The sequence below is a fragment of the Benincasa hispida genome, chromosome 11 (genome assembly GCF_027475165.1).
Source record: "Benincasa hispida cultivar pf3 chromosome 11, pf3_genome.v1.1, whole genome shotgun sequence".
NCBI lineage: Eukaryota > Viridiplantae > Streptophyta > Magnoliopsida > Cucurbitales > Cucurbitaceae > Benincasa > Benincasa hispida.
In genome coordinates, this window is record NC_143488.1 from 47,972,273 (window position 1) to 47,994,405 (window position 22,133).

The 22,133-nt window shown below is 36.7% G+C and overlaps 1 protein-coding gene across 2 annotated transcripts; it reads right to left on the reverse strand.

Annotated features, from left to right (window-relative positions):
- Positions 1-978: 978 nt before the first annotated feature.
- On the reverse strand, positions 979-18,167 carry TERT (telomerase reverse transcriptase). Of its 2 annotated transcripts, none has more exons than XM_039050386.2 (12): positions 17,746-18,167; positions 17,326-17,403; positions 16,503-16,568; positions 16,248-16,344; positions 15,411-15,835; positions 14,531-14,618; positions 13,938-14,082; positions 13,338-13,476; positions 11,820-13,004; positions 2,404-2,972; positions 1,713-1,985; positions 979-1,595 (listed from the first exon to the last, which is right to left on the reverse strand). In XM_039050386.2, exons 1-12 carry the CDS (start codon positions 18,025-18,027, stop codon positions 1,322-1,324), a joined length of 3,621 nt encoding a protein of 1,206 aa, XP_038906314.1. In that variant the 5' UTR covers positions 18,028-18,167; the 3' UTR covers positions 979-1,321. The 2 variants fall into 2 exon arrangements, with proteins under 2 accessions (XP_038906314.1, XP_038906313.1); XM_039050385.2 differs by having other exon boundaries at positions 16,248-16,407.
- Between the last annotated feature and the right edge of the window lie 3,966 nt (positions 18,168-22,133).

A 22,133-nucleotide genomic window follows, 5' to 3' on the forward strand; every position in this document is an offset into this window, starting at 1 on the left:
CAGTCTTCAGAATGCTTGTATATTCAAAAGATCTCAGTCTTCAGAATGTTTGTATCTTCAAAGGACTTCAGTCTTCAGAATGCTTGTATCTTCAAAAGACCTCAATCTTCAGGTGTGATCAACTTCAGGAGTCAAGGAGTCTTCTGATTATAGAATTCCCTATAAACTCTTAGAGTATAGAATTGCTGACCCTTCCAAATGAGGAGAGCTTAACTATTTATAGAATTCAAAGGTGGACTTGGGCTTTGTTGATCCATGGGCCTGGCCTTTGGGCCTAATTAGTTGGACTTAGACTTGGTTGATCCATAGGGTTGGTCTTTGGGCCCAATTAATCGGATTTAGGCCTGATTTGACATTTGGGTCAAATTTAGCCTATTTTTGGACTTAGTTAGACTTTGACTTAAATAATAATATCAAATTAGGTCCAATTAATCTTATTTGATTCAACGGTCATGATAAAACCACGTGGCGTCATCGAAATTTGTCTTCAACTTCAATTCAGGACATGTGTCAACTCCTAATTGATCCCAAATTTAATAATTTGGAATTTCATCATTAATTTAGTAAATAACGTGACAACTTGTGATTGGTCTAAAATTTCTCATTCAACAATATCATATTAGTCATAACGATCATCAAATAACTACGAATATAAATAATTAATTAATTTCTTTACAGTTTAATGAAAAATAAGTCTATTTATATGTGTATATATAAACTAATTTATCAAACTAAAATAAAAATTAAATATATATTAAATTATTTTAATATACATATATACATATATACATATATATATATATTATTATTTTTTTAAATTGAAGTAGTCAAATTCATACACTATAATTCAAATTTTAATATGATTTTATAAACTATAAATTTGATTTTCATATAATAATCAATTTTAATTAATTAATTTTAATAATATATAAAATAAAAGAATAAAGAAATGTATTGAAAGAGGGGAAAGAGTGGACATGAAGAAAACCCAACTTTTTGGATAGATATCATTCATGAGTATGATAGATGCATGGGAATAACTTATTCCATGCCTAAAGTTACAAAACTTATATCAAACAAGAGGATGTTTATCTCTTACTCATTCTCACCCATTTTCTATCTCAATTCTCTCGATCCAAACACCCCTTAAGAGAACTCATTAGTTTCAAATTTTGGATGAGTGCTTTACTTTCAAGCCTTTCCATCAACAAAATCCTTTTCCACTTCACCTGTGTAGACTCCATGCACAAAAACCAAGAAAAGACTGCTCTAATTTCAATTGTAAAGCTTCAGAAATTACCAAATACTTACCATTTAGAAACTAGTACTTGATTTTCCAAAGTAAGGATGAATGTGAGCAATCAACTGCATAGATCAGATCTGAAGAGATGCACCTCGACAATCGATGTGCCAATAATCTCAAGTTCAACGATGACAGTAACCGACTATGTCGTGCCTGTTTCCTTGTCAACACTTGAACATAAGCATTTAGTCCTAGCCATTCGACTTCTCCATCCTCTAGCTGCAGACTTGGACGTGGAAGCGAATCGAGCTTAATAGAAGACATCTTATTCTTTATGAGTACATCCATGTACCTAACCATGCAAAAGCATAAATGGTTTCAGCATAAATATGTTTAGCAAACATCAACAGTTAAACTACATCGGTTTTCGAAACTAAGAGCACCCGGGTTAACCGGACATGAGACTGACCTTAGAGATCTTAGAATGATCTTCAAGAGAAAATTTCTGCTGAATTTGCACATATATGATAAATGGCATATGTAGCAATGGAACTTCATTGCACATATTAGAAATGATTGAAAAATGTTTAATCTCACAACTGCAGCAGTATTGATATTCATATCATAGAAGATTGGATGACATTTGGGCCTTAAATAGTCACATAGCTTTTCCTTTAGATGATGTCCAGGTTTGCCATGCCAGCAAACAGTTAGGGTTGAATTTAAGTGGTTATTCAAATACCTGCCATAAACAACACAAGTTATACACATGGGAAATAAAAACATATTAAATGAAATAAAATTGACTGGATAACTTATTGGCTCCTGATGCTCAACAGGAAAGGGGAAAGAAAAAAAAAGCGTTGCATGATTATGAGATAGTTAAGGTCCCATTTGATAAAGAAAATAGATAGTTTTGAAAACTAAAGAAAATAGTTTTTAAATGTTAGTTGTAGTTTTTGAAATTTAGCTAAGAATTCAAAATTTTCTTTAAGGGTGGTGGAAATTGTAGTAAAGAAATTGTGAGGAAACAAGAATAACTTTAAAAAACAGAAAACAGAAACTGAAATCATATTATCAAATAGGGCTTTAACTTTTGGTGGGTCATTTATAACATCGATACGAATGAAAACAACAATAGATCATGGATGACACCTAACTTTGTGTAGTCTGCCTGAATTTCAAGAGACCGACAGTTGACAAGCAAACCACTCCATTGAAGAAATGTAACACCATCTTCACCAACATAGACTCTTTTGGAGACGAGTCCAGATGTATTTGCTAAATCAAAGTTCAGACCAAACTTTCTTTCATTCATGTAGCAATTATATGCCCGGAAGCCTCTGTGAAGTCTGGATAAGAATTTTTCTGCCAGCTGCTTCGAGGTCGATATGAAAAGGAAATCATCAATAAATCTAAGCAGCATATAACTAGGATTTGTTATCATTTCATCCTCATTGCTACTCAGGGAAATAGAAGGATCAAGACAACTTTGTCTCACAGATATTTCATTAGCCCTAGATTCAATAACTTTTCCAAGAAATGGAAAAAGCACCTTCCTCTCTAAATCTCCAAAGTATAATGAGCAGAGCAAAGATGACAAAACACTTCCTTGAGGAATACCTGTTCTTTGTAAGTAAAACTTTTTATCAAATTGCATAACATTTCGCTTCACATGCTCGTATAGGATATAAAAGAGGTTTTCCTTGTTTACGAAGCTGCTCCCTTCCTACAAGATATAGCTAACAGTTAAAAAAGGTACATCGTAAGAAGAGAAGAATCTTGATAAAGAAAAATATATAAATTTACTGAGAACAGGAAGTTCCAATGTCCTATTGTTCCATAACCACAATTAAATAATGATTGAAGCCATAGGACAATTTATACCTAGGTTGATACCTCCTTATCATGAGGCTAGAGTGACATGCTTAAAAAAGGAAGTAGAATATACAAAAAATTTAATGAGCAACCATGAGGTTGAATGGAAAAAAAATGGTTGTTCTTTGCTGTCTGATGGGTAGACTGATAGAAGAGATAGAACCTTGATAAATTTTTTAGTGCATTCTGTTGCGGGACATTGTTTTTGGAATCGATTGATGCATCTTCGTGCATCAAAACTAGAGAAAAAGTATTTGAACTCATGGATAACATGGTGGAAAAGATAGGAGAAGAGAATATTGTCCAAGTTGTGACTGATAATGCTTTGAACTATGTCCTAGTTGGCAAATATTTGGAAGCTAAGCGGCCACATTTATATTGGATACCATGTGCTGCCTACGGTTTAGATTTAATATTAGAGGATATTAGAAAGATCGATCAAATCAAAAGGTGCCATAAAAGGGCTGTAACACTAAGTAGTTTCATTTATAATCACTTGTACGTACTTAACATGATGAGGGAGTTCACCAATCAACATGAATTGGTGAGACCGACGATTACACATTTTGCAACATCATTTTTTACCCTCGCAAGTATCCATAGGAATAAAGCGAACTTGAGAAAGATGTTTATTTCTGAGAAATGGACGACTTCCAAATGGGCAAAAGATCGAAAGGGAAAGAGAGCAGCCGACACCGTTTTGATGTCATCCTTTTGGAACTCAGTGGTCTACACTTTAAAGGCATCCGGACCATTAATTCGAGTATTTAGATTTGTCGATGGTGATAAACCTGCAATGGAATATATCTATGAGGCAATGGATAGGGCAAAAGAGGCCATTAAGAGTGGGTTTAATGATAATGAGATGAAGTACAAGCCAATTTGGGAGATCATTGATAGAAGATGGGATTGTCAACTTCATCGACCATTACATGTTGCTGGATAATATTTAAATCCATCACTTTTCTATGACCACAAAGATAGAATTACTCAAGATGTTGAAGTCATGAGTGGTCTTCTTAAAGTTGTACAAAGATTGATACCATCTACTAGTGATCAAAATCGATGCACGGTGGAATTAGAGTTATATTCTGGAGCTAAAGGCATGTTCGGCATTGACTTAGCAATCAACACAAGAAAAGTTATGACGCTAGGTAAGGACTCACATTCCCTACTACATTAATAGTGTATGTGTATATAAGTATGTTATTTCTTCTAAATCATGTCAAACGTGTGAACAACATCATGGTGAGCTCTTTATGGTGGTAGTACTCCAGTTTTGCAAAAATTAACCATGAGAGTCCTTAATCTAACGTGTAGCGCTTCTAAGTGTGAGCACAATTGGAGTGTTTTGAACATGTAAGTGAACATTTTATTTTCTACATTATTAATTTAAAACTTAAAACAAACTTCTAATTCCATATTGGTTAATAATTTGTAGATTCACACGAAAAAGAGGAACAGGTTGGAACATAAGTGCTTAAATGATCTCGTTTATATAAAGTATAATCAAGCACTTAAAGAGCGTTTTGATTTAAAGGATCAACTTGATCCAATCTCCACTCAAGCACTTAAAGGGCGTTAGATAACTCATCCCATACACTAGATCAAAAGGAAAGTCAGCTGTCTCTACCTCCACTTTTAGTGTTCAAAAGCAAACACCAACTATACAAGTGTTTAGTGATAAAGATGAGGACGACGATGAAGAGGAATTAGACATTGAGGAGGACAATGGCCAAGAGGGAGCAATGGATGAAACCTTAGATTTAGTTGGGTATGATGTTGAATTTGACATTTGATCATGTCTTGAATTTTACTTTTAAAGTATTATTCATTTTTATTTAAAAGAGTAGGGAAGAAAATAATAACACAGTTACATGGAAACCCTAGTACAGGGAGAAAAACCACGATAAACACTGATTTTTATTATTAATTCTGATACACAACGTACAAAAGAATAGGCCAAATAAATAGACTAGTGGGAAGCCCTAGGGTACACACTTACTAAAATACCCCTAGGGTTACAAGCTGTTTTTCGACACTCCCCCTCAAGTTGGGACGTAAATATCAATAAGACCCAGCTTGCTGACACAGTAATCAAAGCTTTGTCTCAGTAACCCTTTTGTGAGCACATCTGCAACTTGCTGATTTGAGGAAACATAAGGAATGCATATACTTCCGTTGTCAAGTCTTTCCTTGATGAAGTGTCAGTCAATCTCAACGTGTTTTGTTCTATCATGCTGAACAGGATTATTTGCAATACTTATTGTTGCCTTATTGTCACAAAACAGTTTCATTGAGAGCTCATTGTCTTGATGAAGATCTAACAACACTTTCATCAACCAGATTTCTTCACATATCCCTAAACTCATGGCCCGATACTCAGCTTCTGCACTACTTCTGGCCACAACTCCCTATTTCTTGCTTCTCCAGGTCACAAGATTATCCCAAACAAATGTACAATACCCTGATGTTGATTTTCTATCAACAACAGACCCTGCCTAATCAGAATCAGTGTAGGCTTCAATGCGGCGTTTATCAGACTTCTTGAACATTTACCCCTTACCTGGTGTACCTTTCAGATATCGTAGGATGCGTTCAACGACTATCATGTGTTCTTCACAAGGAGCCTGCAGAAACTGACTGACAACACTCACTGCATATGAAATATCAGGTGTGGTATGAGATAAGTATATCAATTTCCCAACTAACCGCTGATACATCTCTTTATTGACCGAAACACTGTTACTAGTATTGCTGAGCTTTGAATCATATTCAACTGGGGTGTCAGCAGGTTTGCACCCAGTCATTCCTATTTCCGTTAGAAGATCAATCGTGTATTTCCGTTGGGACACTGAGATTCCGTCCCTAGACCGGGTTACTTCCATTCCGAGAAAGTATCTTAACTTCCCAAGGTCTTTAATTTCAAACTCTTCGGCCATTTTTGCTTTGAGTTTCACAATTTCATCATCATCATCACCGGAGAGCACAATATCGTCAACGTACACAATGAAAACTGCTACCTTCCCTGAAGTTGACATCTTTGTAAAAAATGTGTGATCTGAGTGCCCTTGGGTATACCCTTGTCCTTTGACAAAGGTGGCACATCTGTCAAACCAGGCTCTTGGAGATTGTTTCAACCCATATAGTGACTTTCTCAGCCAGCAGACTCGCTATTTGAATTGATCTTCAAATCCGAGAGGAGGATTCATGTAGACTTACTCCTCAAGTTCTCCATTGAGAAAGGCATTCTTTACATCCAGTTGATGCAGAGGCTAATCTCTGTTAACTGCAACTGATAGCAATACTCGGATAGTATAGAGTTTAGCTACGGGAGAGAATGCCTCGGAGTAATCTACCCCAAAGGTTTGAGTAAACCCTTTGGCAACTAACCTGGCCTTGTACCGATCAACAGTCCCATTTGACTTGTACTTTATAGTGAAAACCCATTTGCACCCAACTGTCTTATGCCCTTTAGGTAAGATAACCTGGTCCCACGTTCCATTTTTCTCCAGAGCTCTCATCTCCTCCATAACAGCAGCCTTCCAAACTTCAGTTCCCATTGCTTCCTGTATGTTACTCGGTATCACCCCTGTATCTAAACTAGTGGTAAAGGCCCTAAATTCAGATGACAGGTTACTGTATGTCATGTAACTATGCATAGGATACCTAGTACATGACCGAATACCTTTCCTCAGGGCTATTGGAAGATCAAGAGAAGCATCATACTCCTTCAAACTATCAGAATTTCCACTGTGATCACTAGTCTCCTCTTCCTGTTTCTCATCTTCAGAAATCACCACCTTTTCACCATTATCTCTAGTATCAATCACATTTTCTAGAACTGTGTCTGAATCGTCATTCACTGTCGTCTTCCCATCTGCTATAGTGGTGCTATCAGGACCTTTTCCTCCTTTTTCCTCTCTGACCTTGTTAGTCTCAGTACAAGTATCAATCTCATTAATTTCAAGAATACACGTACCTGATGTCGGGTTTGACTCATGGACCGGAGCCGGAGATGCAACAGGTGACGTTGCTTCCTTCCTGAGAGTCTTCCTATAGTATGTTACCATGGGACTTGATTGGTAGGGAGGATAGGACCGACATGTTCGGGAATAAGAAATGACTCCAAAGGAACTGTATATGTGGACCAGTTAATCTCTTCATTAGAGGTCTCCCCCTGAATATGGCTAACAAGAAAGAAGGGATGATCTTCAAGGAAGGTGATATCCATGGAAACAAAATATTTTCGAGAGGATGGGTGGTAACATTTATACCCACGCTGATGGAGTGGATACCCAACAAAGACACATTTTTTAGCACGGGAGGTAAATTTCGTGCGGTTTGGACCATGGGAATGAACAAAGGCAACACAGCCAAAAACTCGATGTGGTACATCGGAGACTAAACGAGTCGTAGGGTAGGACTCTTTCAAACAGTCTAATGGGTTTTGAAAATTGAGGACTCGGGAAGGCATTCGGTTGATTAAGTGAGCAACAGTAAGGATGGCATCACCCCATAGGTAAGACGGGAGTGATGTGGATAGCATTAAGGACCTGGCAACGTCCACCAAATGACGATTTTTCCTCTCGGCTACCCCATTTTGTTGGGGAGTGTAGGCACACGAACTCTGGTGGATAATCCCTTTAGATGCAAGAAACTCCTGGAAGGAAGCGTTAAAGAATTCCCGCCCATTGTCACTTCTCAAAATACCAATCCTGGCATTAAACTGGGTTTCCACAGTGGCATAAAATTGCTGGAATACAGATAACACCTCGGACTTATCAGTGAGAAGAAAGACCCAAGTAAGCTGAGTGTGGTCGTCTATAAAGATGACAAACCAGCGTTTCCCTGTGGAGGTTGTGGTTGGTGAAGTACCCCAAACATCACTGTGGACTAAGGTGAAGGGTTTGGATGGTTTATAGGGCTGGGAGTGGAAGGAGACACGACTCTGTTTGGCACGAATACACACTTCACACTTTAAAGAAGACACATTAATATTGTGAAATAAATGCGGAAATAAGTATTTCATGTACTAAAAGTTTGGATGACCTAAGCAGTAATACCATAACAGAAAATCATTCTCAGAGTTAGAAAAATTTAAGGAGACAAGGCTAGTCCAATAATCATTCCTAGAGGAAGCATCATCAGTTAGGAAGTAGAGTCCCCCATCGTGCCGGACAGTGTCAATCGTCGCCCCCGAGCTTAGATCCTGAAATAAAACCGAGTCGGGTGAAAAAAACTGTCGGACAATTCAGATCTCTTGTAATCTTACTGATGGATAACAAATTATATGAAATTTTAGGAACATGCAAAACGTCCTGCAAAACCAAACTCTCAAACGGAGATAAATCCCCTTTTCCTGCAACAGGTGCGAACGACCCATCTCCAATCCTAATTAGTTCGTTACCAGCACTTGGATAATATGAGATAAACTGATTAGAGGTACCAGTAAGATGATTCGTCGCCCCTGAGTCAACAATCCAAGGTTTTTTACCGTTCACACTAATAAGACCAAAAGACTATATATTGCCTAACTGGGCGATGGTACTGATTCCAACCGTACTCAGGCTGGTCGTACTATCAACTGAGGGAAACCCAGGCAGGATATTTGTAGTAGGTAAAATAGGGAAAGAATTTACCGGGTTTTCATCTGGGTATTGGGTCGAGCCACAACCGGTTGGAAATGGGGCAGCCAACGGCTGGAAGGAGATCTCCAGCTGGAAGGTAGTTGGCGGCTGGAGGAGGGTCACCGGCTGAAGGTGGCCGTCGGTTGGTTGTTGGCCGAACGAACTAGGGCCAGGTGCGGACGGATCTATCGTGTTCGACGCAACTCCTCGTAGATCGGACGAATCTGGCGCAATCGGTGCGGCTAGCGGCGACCCACGGTTTGAATCGACCAAAAACATACCTGTCCGTCCGTCGAAGACCCGTCTGGTTGTCATCCGGAATCGTCCAGTCGGCTAGCATAAATCTGCGGTCCCGTTCGCATTCGCTGGCGGAAGTAGACCAGTCGCGTTCGCGTTCAAGGCGAACCCTTGGAGGTCGATCTAACCTGAAGCGTACCGGCAGACTAACGCGACTATGACTGGGAGGACGTCCGTGACTACGCGGCGAACTCCGACAGCGCGAAAGGCAGCACCCTATAACTTGGACCGATCGGATATGCGGCTGCTCCCACGGATGGCGGCTCTCCATTGACTCTTGTTGGACGACCGAAAGTAACTCTGGCAAGACTGCTTGAAAACACTCTTTTACGGCTGCTCGAATAGCCGTCTTCATGTCAAAAACCGAAGTTTCATCAGTAGAAGATGATTGTGCTTGATTCTCTTCTATAATGGCTAGGGTTTCGTCACGGGGCTCTGATACCATGTTAAAAATAAAAGAGTACGGAAGAAAATAACAACACGGCTAGTACAGGGAGAAAAACCACGATAGACATTGATTTTTATTATTAATTCTAATACACAACGTACAAGAGAATAGGCCAAATAAATAGACTAGTGGGAAGCCCTAGGGTACACATAATTACTAAAATACCCCTAGGGTTACAAGCTGTTTTTCGACATTATTTATTAGATTACTATTATTAATCTTTGGAGCTTTGACATTTGTATATAAACTTATGTTCTTCTTCTACATATATTATATATTTATTTATTTATTGCACCTCGTTTCGCTCAAGCATCGCCTTCTTATCGCATCTTGCCTTAAGGCGATCAAGGGACTTGTCGCCTTAAGGTGCGCCTTGCGCTTTGAAAACACTGATTAGGGTTGTCTAAAGATTAGACGGTGTCCCACAAAACGCCCCAAGTGCTACAATCTATTGTTGGAGACTAGCAATTTGTTGTTAAATTCCAACCAGAGTCTCCTAGTGGTTCAGGGATTCCATGACTGATTGACCCACTTGGAACGAAGGCTATAGGGTGCTACCCGATCGGAATCGAAGAGGAATACTGACTCGTAGGCTCGACGGTGTGAATCTGAGGCTGGAACGGGTATGGTAGGTGTTGCAGCTGGTGTTCTGGACGAGCCACAACCTGGAGACCATTGGAGAAGCCAGTCGTCACGCTGAAGCTTGTCGGAGGCAGGACTAAAGTCGCGCTAGAAGAGGGGCCAGACGCGCTGTAGTTCGTCAAAGACCGGACAGGAGCCGCGCTGGAAGAAGGGTCAGACACGCTGGGATAACGTCTGAACGGATCAGCGCGCTGAAGATCAGCGTTATAGCTCGTCAGCGCGCTAGGGATCTGGGTCGGTTGATGCACGACCGGCGGCGCACTGGAGCTCTGAATCGGCTGGTATGCGAGGGCTGTGCTGATCTGGATCGTCGATTGGGTTCCGCTGGTCTACTCTCCGAACGACGGTTGGATCTGGTGCGGCGCGGCTGGGGTGATCCCAAACAGCTATTGTGACTAGATTGGGTTGAGAATCAATCAAAGGTATTGATCAGCGGTGGCCTGAATTGTGGCGGTTGTTGACGCTTCTGCCATTGTTCCATCCTCTACCAATGTTGTTGATTGAATTTCTTCAATGTGACCAAGGGTTTTGTCACCTTGTTCTGATACCATATTGAAAGATTAAAAAAAAAAAATGAAGACAAAGTTTTCGTGGAAAACCCTAGGCCAGGGAGAAAAAACCACGTTATAAAGAGTTTATTAATTTTTGTCACACTTACAAAGCACCCATACCCAAATATAAATAGATCTGGTAGAAACTTAAAAATAGTAGAAGCACGTAAAAGACCAAACCCCCTTAGGGCACACACTCCTTATTTCAACACTTTTGTTTTTTTTTTTCTCCTTTCTATAACCATTGCTAGTTGTTGTCAACGACTATAAATCGTGAGGGTTGGGAGATTAGGGGCAAAATTCCTACAAGTTGTAGATCTGAATTCCCTTAACCCTCACAATCATCGACAAAACATTTTCAAACCTGATTCTTTTTAAACAGGGAAGGGAGGATAGGGGAAAAATTACACTCACTAGAGCTGGAAGATGGTAGGAGAAGAGGTAGCAAGAAGAGGGAAGAGGAAAGAGAGGAAAAAAGAAAAGAAATAAATAAAAAAAGAATTTTTTTTAATTTAATGATTAAAAAAATAAAAATAATATGAAGTGTCACGCGAGCTTTCTATTAGTAATTAACAAGAAAAAATAATGGAAGGATTTAGGGTGCTACCAAAAGTAAACTTCAGAGATAAAATTGTTGAGTTTGAAAACTCATGCACCCAAAACCAACCAAAACTAAACTTCAACGACTAAAAGTATAATTTTCCCAAAGTTTAAATAGCCAAAAGCTCTTAAGTTTTATCCTGTGTGCAAACATGAATCACTTATTAGTGTGTAGTTAGATTTAGGATTTAAAAAAGACTATAACAATCACAATAAAAATTCGCCACAGTAAACAGAAAGCAAACCAAAGCTATAATAAAGATTTTTGTGGTTATAATGATAAAAACCTACTATAGTCATCCTTGGCAACAATACTGTGAATAAATGATTTAAAATTTTAAAGGGAAGAAGAAAGTAGCATAACAACAATCTGTTTTTTGGGACAGGCTCTTCACCACAGGTAATCTTTGCCATTTAAAATGTTCGTGTGGACAAGTAGCAATACGATATCAATACATCAGCTATAAATTATAAATAAAATGAAGCTATAAAGTTTGCAATGAGAACAGAGAGTAACTTATAGAAAGCACCTGATTAATAAGGACGCTATGCAAGGAACGAACTTGTGGAGAGGAAAATCTTGGACCGATATCTGGATCAATCAACATTACATTCTCATGAACCCACATAGTCTTCTTTGTGCATAAAATGTGATGGTATTGTTTAAGCTCATACTCATCTTTCACAATAATGTTTTTCATCACATCAAGCAGCTTATCTTGATCAACAGAATCAAATGCATTTGATACATCAGAAACAACAAGGAATAAATCAGGCATGGAAGCTTTCGCCTTCTTCAGGCCAGGTAAAAGTATACGCAACTTTCGATAGACATCATTGTAATCAAATATTGACGATCCCAATAGCTCTGGTTCTTTTAACTTAATACTTTTCAGAACAGCGTGAGCATCTCTAAGAACATTATTCACAGACTTGTAGTAACTAAACTTGATAGGCTTTTTCTTTCCATACACTCCACAACATTCACCATTTTCTGTTGCCATTCTTGAATATGCCTTGAGATTTGCCAGAATCCTTACTCCGTTTTCTTTTGGACAAAGCCTAAGTTTTGAGAAACCAAATGATCTATTTGCCAGAATATCTCTGACAGATGAGTCATTCAAGTAACAATAACCTTTATCTTTAAAGCTTGTGGTGACGCCCTTTGTTAACTTCTCCCATATTGACTTCCGGAAAAAATAAACATCTTGTCTCCCAAATTCAGTTTCAGTGACGTAGAAGTGTGCTTGTATCAATGGTACAATCAAATGTGAAAATAACCAATAAATCCAACTTTCAGTAAGATAGCGTTTCATCACGTATGCTGCTTCCTTTGACATAACCTTCCTCTGCTCCACAGAATTCGACACCTTACCATTCTGACAACATGAAGAACGTTTATCTGATAAAAATGGAAACTGTGAGGTTTTCAATTTATGCATGGCTTGGTTCAAGGAAAAGTTTTCAAATCTTCGTAATTTTATAAACTTGGAAATATTTCTCCTTAATATTCTCCAATTAGAACAGCCACCCAGCATATCTGGAGGAACTATGCTCCGACAAACAGCCCATATGAATGAGACCACCTGACTTTTAGGGCAATAGAACTTCGCTGCAAACTGAGGATCAATTGCTTCTGGATAATTCTTGCTTTGTTTGACATCAGAACCACGGGTGTCTTCACCAATTTCCGTATTCGACTCACTTCTGTGACACTGAAAGATTGTGATGTCTTTATAAGCAAAATGAATTTAGCTCACCAAATAGCTTCAGCTGATACAATAACACAATATCAAACTTTCGTAACTTTCCACTTAGGTTTGACAAACTTTAAAAAAGAAGAAGGTAGCATTGACTATCATCAAACACACGCCACATACAGTACTTTCATAGTTGCAGTTGTAGTGTTAACAAACCGTGCATGACAAAAGAATGTTGTTCATAGAAGTAACAATAATTTAAATGAACGACTGATCCTGTGTCTCATCAAATTAATAGATTCATCAACATCAATATACCTTCTAATGCTTCCCTCAAATAGAACTAACCTCAAACGTGGAGCCTGAATTTCCAATGGATATTTGTTCTAATGATGGGGCACCACAGTGCTTATCCAACAATCTAAGGTATTGACAATTACGGCTTCTACGTATCAGAACTTTGAGCAATTTGGTAAGTGAACAATATCTGGAACCAGAATCTTCTTTCAGAAAAGCATGTCTTGAATCAAAAGCATGAAAACAGGAAATAAAAAAACGTGAAGGAGGGATTATATGGGGAAGTTCCATTCAAAAACCTCTGGTCCCTGATAGTGATAGTCAAGCAACATGTATCAATCTGTTTTTGCATATCCATCCTCAAAGATCAAACTTGTTTTAGGGAAATTTCAATAAATAAATAAATAAATAAGCCCTGGACTCTGATAGTCATGCAATGTCTATCATTACTTTTTCTCACATCCATTTACATAATCCTCTCCAAGCATATGTCAATGTCCTGGAATACGAGTTCTCCAACCTCTTTCATTCAAATAACCTTCAATCCCAAATAAGAGACATGGCTGATTAATAAGTCTTGCTAGACTCGGAATAAATTGGTCATTCAGCTACCTCTAATAATATCAAAGAAGGTACAACAACTACACTTACAGGCATTTTGACCCAAATGGACAGGTGCCACAGTTGCAGAAGAGTAATGAGGAAGGAGTATTTCCATTTGCATCATATGAACCAAAGATAAATCTAGCAAGACTCTCTGAACCAGCAAAGTTTGGCTTCAATGAACCAAGTATATCTGATGTTATAAAAGAACACATAATTTCAAGGCCCAAACTGTAACAGTGAAATGTAATCAAGGAACGTCATTAATGTTTTCCAGTAATAATACTCAAGGAAGGTGACCTTTACTAGAACAAAATAAGAGCACGAGACAAGAATTTTTTGGCAGGATTTGCCACCAATGAATTATAAACCAAATAAGGTTACACCGGGTACTGTTTAAACAGTAAAGAAAAATCATTTCAATGAGGGTAGGTCATTTTAATTGGAAAATGGTTTGCATCCTGAAAATTTCTGCAATTACATGTGTTAATTTTAGGTTCTGGAGACACAAATCCATTATAGATTTCAAAAGGCCTATAAAGTAGATATATAAGAACCACCAAATAAAGAAATGTTATAAATCATGAACCAGCTAATAAACATAGATAGGAAGCAATAAGATTACGTAAAAAATAGGATACTTCCTTTCAGAACAATTCCTGAACAGTCCAGGTTGTAAAACATGGATTTCCTGTTAATGTAAACCTCTTCTATAATCTTTCGAGCTTGCTACAAAAAAACCAAGGCACCGGTATAATATAAATAAATTCATGGTTAAATAAAAAAGGCAAAAAGTAAGTTAGAAAATGTGAACTATAAATAAGAATGGCATGAGTTAACAGATCTATATCACTCGATCTGCTATGAACATGCACTGAATTTGCTAATTCTAGTTTACAGTTGGTTCCATATTACCCATTCTTTAAACTCAAAGCAAATTATTTCATACTCAGAGCTAATTCTGGATTGCACTGCTTTTAATGAGAGCGGACAAACTTCAGAGCACTAGGATTGAAACAAATTTGTTAAAACAGACCACTTTTTCAGCGTTATTTAACCAAATAAACTTTAACATTATCATTTAGAAAGATATGCAAGCTATGCATCATATACTTGCCAAAAAAAGCATTATAATAGCTTTTCCTTTGCAAGCGTAGTGCTGTGAAGTTTGTTTTGTCAAAATAATTAAAAAGGTAATATTGACCATTTGACTTTTAAAACAGTATTAACTGAGGAAGAAAACGAGAGAGAAAAAGGTCTGAAGAATTTCCATTTTGATGATTTAGAAAAGGAATAAAGCTGGCATTGTATAAGCAGCAATATAGACCCTATAATTGACAGCCAAAGACAGCAATATGCCATAACCAACATATTTCCGCGTAAAAGGTATAAGGTAGAGGCAAATACAACACACCAGTAAAAACACATATAAAAGTTGATGCCTTTTCACGATAACACCCCCAACCCTCAAACAAAGAATGTTTTGATCAGTTTCATGTACTCTCATAAAATTGAATTTACCTTGTGGGAGTGGCATGACTGGTCACTTAACGGATTTGGAGGCTTTGCATGCAAGATATTCTTACCAGAACTAATTGACTTGCAAGAGGTCGAACTACAATTATTCTCAGGATCTAGTAGCCTACGCTTTCTTTCCCGTTGCCATCTAAATGGCCTTGATCGCTTTCCAAGTTCTGTAACAGACTGGCTTGACTTTTCTGATTTCCTATTTGAATTATTTTCAAGAGTAGGAATAGGAATACTGATCGATTGACTTATTATGTCCGATGGACCCAACTGGAACTGTTTGTCCTCTTGACGCCAGCAAGATGATTTGAAATAACTACTTTCACACCCAGAAAAATATCTGGCGTGAAAGGGAGGGCAAGGATCACTGAAGGAACCACTAGGTTGTTCACCATCTCTTTTCCTCTTGTTCAGCAGTCCTGAAATAAATTTGAATGCCATTACCAAGACATTTCTTGTAATCTTTTAAGTTACAGGTCACAGAATACCCATAAAGATGGGAAAACACTCAGCATTTCCAAAAAGGGAAAATAATAAGGACAAGATAAAAAGAATCACATAGGAGTGAATTCATTAACATGAGCAGTGTGACAGTGGTTCTATCTAAGAAATATTACAATTAAACTGGTCATCTTTAAAATTAAGAATAATCTGGATGACCTCTTTAGCATCATTTTTTTGTTTGTACTACCAAACTTTCAGAGCAGACAAATGAAGGTAAGGTCACAATTTCAAATGTCATTTGAAGAACTAGACAGAATTAGATGCAAATGACAATCATTTAAGAACTCTAAGATAGAAATAACTACAAATCCTGCTTATCGTGTTTACCAGATAAATTACGTTGATTTGAGGAACCAGCTGAATATCCTGACAACTTATTGCACAAATTATTGATGGGAAGACCTGCCACCTGATGGTGCCTATTCTGTGATAGAGGCAAGAATATTGAAGTATTCATTAGCAGATAAACCACCATATCATCCCTAACCTGCCAATTTAAATTCACACACAAATGTGAGCAAATAACAAAGAACAATTTCATAACTTTAAGACGTTGATGAAAAATTCATAACCACAGCATACCCTGCTTAAGAGAAGAACCCAGGCTGGAGAAGTTAGAAGATCAACAATTGGACTTGACTGGGTCAACTGTTAAACATGATTGGTTAATCTTGAAATAGACAAAAAGGGCAAAGAGTAAATACCAAATGGAAATGTAATGTGCACATCACCTTCTGCGAGATAATAAATCTATCAGAACTAATAGTATAACTACTAAAGACATGTCTAGTTCTTAGTCCTGCGCAAGGATTCAAATCTCAATGTCGAGTATTGATATCAATGGATATTTCTGTAAGTCGTGAAATTTATAAAATTTATTTAGATTAGTAATTAAGTTGTTTTTACTTCCAAACTAAGTTATTGATATTGTTCTTAGTATTTATATTCTTATTGGACTAAACAGATGACATTGTTTATGTTTTATGAACATATATAAAAGATGTTGGAGATGTCAATGGACATTTAATATCAATGTCTTTGATTTACGGATATATCAACATGTCGACGGATGTTTTCATCAAATAAATAATGCCTTAATCAAATCTTAATATAAAAGTAGAACAAAACTGACTCCTTAATCAAATCGTAATATAAAAATAGAACAAAACTGACTCCTTAATCAAATCTTAATATAAAAATAGAACAAAACTGACACCAGACTTCTTTCAGCCAAGAGAAAGATAGGACACTTGCGAGTGAGAGAGCCATTCAAAATATATTTCCTACTAACACAATATACACAGACGCACATATACATATCATATACAGAGAGACAGAGAGAGGACAAGACACTAGATTAAACACCATAGTAATTCTGATTTTTTTAGGAATCGAGAATTCTTACCTTATTAAACCCACAGCAAATTAAATTGCTATCAACCGGCTGTGTACTGATTATTATTTCGATAGTCCTTACCACAATCTGTAAAACATAAATAAAATTGGATCACATGCAGCTGGAAAAATTAACCCCGGATTCATCCAGAATAAGAGCTCTATATCCCAACTAAACAAAAACGACTCCAGAACCCTCTCATATCCATAAAAGTCCCGCATAAAATATGCAGCATTTCGATGGTTCGAATCAGCAATGGTAATTATCAAGGAAGTTATATTTTGAACTCCAGTTTTAAAACCATCGCATAATAACCACTTCTCTTTTCCATTTTCAGTAGCTTGTATTAAAGAATCTCCGCACGACTAGCACTTGCATGATTTTTTTCCTCAAGAAAAACAAGAGTGAAGACAGAAACATATAACGAACCTGATGCTGAGACCAGTGCGATTCATTTGAAAAAGAAGAGCGGGGAGACGCCTTCTCAGAGACAACAACGTAACACTGAGTCAAAAGCTCTCGATAAGCAGGAGGATCGTCTGGCCTGAGAAGGAAACCGTCCGTAGTTGCACCACTGCAGCGGAGACAACGCCGCCGGTGGCAGCGGCAATCGGGCGGAGGAAGTAAGGAGGTGATGGTTTCGGCAAGCGTGCGGGCGCGATGGTTGAAGAGCCGCCATAGAATCTCTGGAACTCGACGCTTCTTCGGCATTGGGGCGTTAGGAAAATGGAGGGGAAGATGAAGAGTTGCTTTGAAAGAGAGTTCGCAGCTATGGAGGGAGGATCAGTGTTCAAGGCATTTTCTTGGGAGTATTTTGCCGCGGTCTCTCTGTGTCTCTGCTAAAATACAAATATTTGACTGACTTAAATGTCAAATATTTTTTTAATTCTTTGTATCATTTGAAATTTATGCAAATATTCAGGTTGTTGGGATGGAAATTGTTATAATTAGTTAATTGAATTGGATGGTAGTTTAATTAAACAATAATGGATCATTTTTTATGATTATTTCTAAAATATTTAGATGTATATCCTAAGTATTAACAGCGAAGCAAAATTTTCAAAAATAAATAGAAAAATAATTGTGAAATTATAATAAATAATAATTAATTACAAAATAAAAAATACATGAAATATTTATATACAAAATAATTATAAATGGTTTATTATAATAAAAATACTTAAGTGCATCATAGATTACACCATTCTACCAAATTGTCTCATCATAGTTTATCACGTGATAAATTGTTTTTATATTTTTATTTAAATATTTTAGGAAAAATATCTTTTTGTCCCCTAAGTTTTTGTTATAGTTTCTATTTAGTCTCTAGATTTCAAAATGAAGGAATTCAGGTGGAGAGAACCTTGAGCGAAAGCAGATCTTCCAAATTTCATTAATTATAAAATACTAAGTTTACAGTAAACATATAAGAGACATGCATTTAAAGTTAAATTACAGCATACTTTTACAATAAATAAATTCAAGAAATATCACTTTTGAAGAACCTTCCTTCATGAATCCCTCGAACAGTCACGGACCTCTTGAAGACCTTCAACGAAACCTTGAACAAAAACCCGAACACAACCACAATGGAGTCCTCGGTATTCTCAGGGTAGAATCCAAGAGTGGTGGGCTCTGACTATTTTGGTTTGAGGGAGAGTTTGGGTGGAGAAGATGGATTGAGGATTCTCTCAACAATTACACAAAACACTTCAATAAAACAACTCTCAATCGTTCAACAAGTAGAAAAATAAGAAAAACTGGTTTTCTTTTATTCTCCTTTTTGCCATAAAAAACATAACCATCGAGTAAAGTGGGTGGAGATAAAAGATTGGGGAAGGGAGTTGTAACTTCTTCCTTATTATTCAAATGATAATAATAAAATAATATAAATAATTATGATAACTAACTTATCATATTATATTTATATTAAATTATATGTTATATCAAATATAATATATAACTTATAGTTTTGATATTGTATCACATACAATATAAACTATAGTTTATTTTCTCCTTTAAATGACATTTATATTAAATTTAACAACTATGAATCACATTCATAGAAAATATATTTGAATCTCATTCAAATATTTATTTCCTCCCATTAAGTTATAATATATCAAATACATTATGACATTTAGATCATATATAATTGAAACAATTTAATTATATCATATATAATTAAATTCTTCCATTAATTTGAACCATTCAAATTAATCTAAAAACTTATTCTCAACTAAATCATTTTGAGCTGCCAAGGAGACCTCATGGACATATAGCTTGAAGCTCCAACGATACATGAATAATTAATTAAACTCTTTAATCACATCACCATCCGTTAATTGTCAGGCACTCCACTTAAGACCGACGACTACACTCTTCGCACTACATATATATTTCAGCGTCCATTGGATATAACCAATCAACAGTACGATGACTCTCCACAAATTGCTCGTAAGTACAACTGGACCAAATTACCATTTTGCCCTTGTAGTTACATCTAACTCCTTAAGTACCACTGATCCCTTCAATGAACAATATATCATAATCCCACTATGACTAAACCCCTCTTAGGCCATGAGAGGGTGTGGTGCCACATTGTTCAATACTCGGAATCAACCCTTAAGGGAGCAACTTATCTACTTACCTCTGCTTTTGGAAAGGAGTGAATTTTATCTTGTGTATTTGTGTTCCCAACTCTGCAATCAGACAAATCCCAAAATGGTAGGTTTGTCAAATCGGTGATCTGGTCACTCTCACCCATACAAATCAAAGAACTGCCCTCATAGGCAGGAGTTCACAACTCACTCAGAATTGATGTCATGTTACCTATGATCATCTCGGTGAAATGTAAGTCTCTATCATGAACAGTGTTATATAATGAGACTAAACATTTCGTGGTCCAATCTTATACAAACTCCTTTGTATGGAATATCTCCGTTCGCATGTCTAATACATGAATGATCAGGATCAGATCATTTGTAGCATTTTACAACAATCGTAACATCTACAAAGCGGGCCATACTTGTAGTGTCACCAGGATAAGGTACCCAACCTTATCCATCTACTATAGACCGTTTAGGTTATCACTTAAACATGATCCACCCATATGTCTCCATATACATGTTTAAGTTACAATGACAATCTTGGATGTTAGTTTATTGGTTTGTGGTTAATGCAACTAAAATATCACATATTTTACAGACAAAGTGAGTACAATTTCATATATTTTATCAATCACATAATGAGTTTGTTCGTACAATATTTACAAACTATAGGACCATACGAGATTTAGGGCATCAACCCCAACACAAAATATTACACATTTAGTCCTTAAATTTTGAATTTGATTTCAATTTAGTCTTTAGGTTTCAAAATGCTACAATTTGACCCTTGACGTTTGAGTTTTGCTTCAATTTGGTCCATATGTTTCAAAATTTACACTTTTAACCTGGGTTTTTCATTAAATACTCACTTGTCATATTTAAAGTTAATTTATGTTAATAAATTAGAAATTGTTAAAAGAATTGTAATTAATTAGGTTTCACTATTTTTATCACTTTTAAAAATAAATTTAAAAGTTTCACTTCGTAATTATTTTAATTAATCAATAGAGATTGACATCAATGATTAAAAGCGGGTATTTAATGAAAATTTGAAGTTAAAAATACAAAATCTTGAAACCAATGACCAAATTGAAACAAAACTCAAATCTCAATGGTAAAATCATAACATTTTGAAACTTAGGGACTAAATTGAAACAAAACTTAAAATTTAAGGACTGAATGTGTAACATTTTAAAACCTAGAGATCAAATAGAATTTAGAGCCAAAATCTAGGGACAGAAAAGGTATTATTCTCAATATTTTAATTCTTTTTACATGTGATCATAGTGTCGTTGGGGTTGATGCCCTAAATATCATAGGGTCACATAGTTTGTAATTGTAATGTACATACATTTTATTCATATACTAAAACATGTGATGTTTTAATTCAAAATTAGTTGCATTAACCACATACCAATAAATTAACATTCAGGGTTATATTGTAGCTTACACATTTACGTAGAGACATACGGGTGGATCATGTTTAAGGGATAACCTAAATGGTCTATAGTAGATGGATAAGGTTGGATACCTTATCCCAGTGACACTAAGAGTATGACCTGCTTTGTAGATGTTACTGTTATTGTGAAGTGTTGCAAATGATATGGTCCTGATCATTCATGTGGAGACATGTGAGTGGGGATATTCTATACAAAGGAGTTTGTATAAGACCGAACCACGAAATGTTTAGTCTCATTATATAACGTCGTTCATAACAGAGACTTACATTTCACTAGAATTGATGACCATAGGTAATATGACCTAAATCTTGAGTGAGTTGTGAATTCCTGCCTACAAAGGCGGTCATTTAATTTGTACGAGTGAGAGTGACTAGATCACCGACTCAACAAGCCTACCATTTTAGAGATTCGTCTGATTGGGGAGCTGGGAATACAGCTACACAATGAGAAATTCACTCATTCCCCAATGTCGGGGCAAGTAGATAAATTGCTCCCTTAAGGGCTGATTCGAAGGCTTGAACAATGTGGCGTCGCGCTCTCTCCTAGCCCGAGGGGGGTTTAATCATAGTTAGACTATGATTTATTGTTCATTAGAGGGACCAGTAGTACTTAAGGAGTTAAATGTAACTATAGGGGCAAAACGGTAATTTTGGTATAGCTGTACTTACGAACAATTTGTGAAGGGTCATCGTACTGTTGATTGGTTATATCCAATGGACATAGAAATATATCTATAGTGCGAATAGTG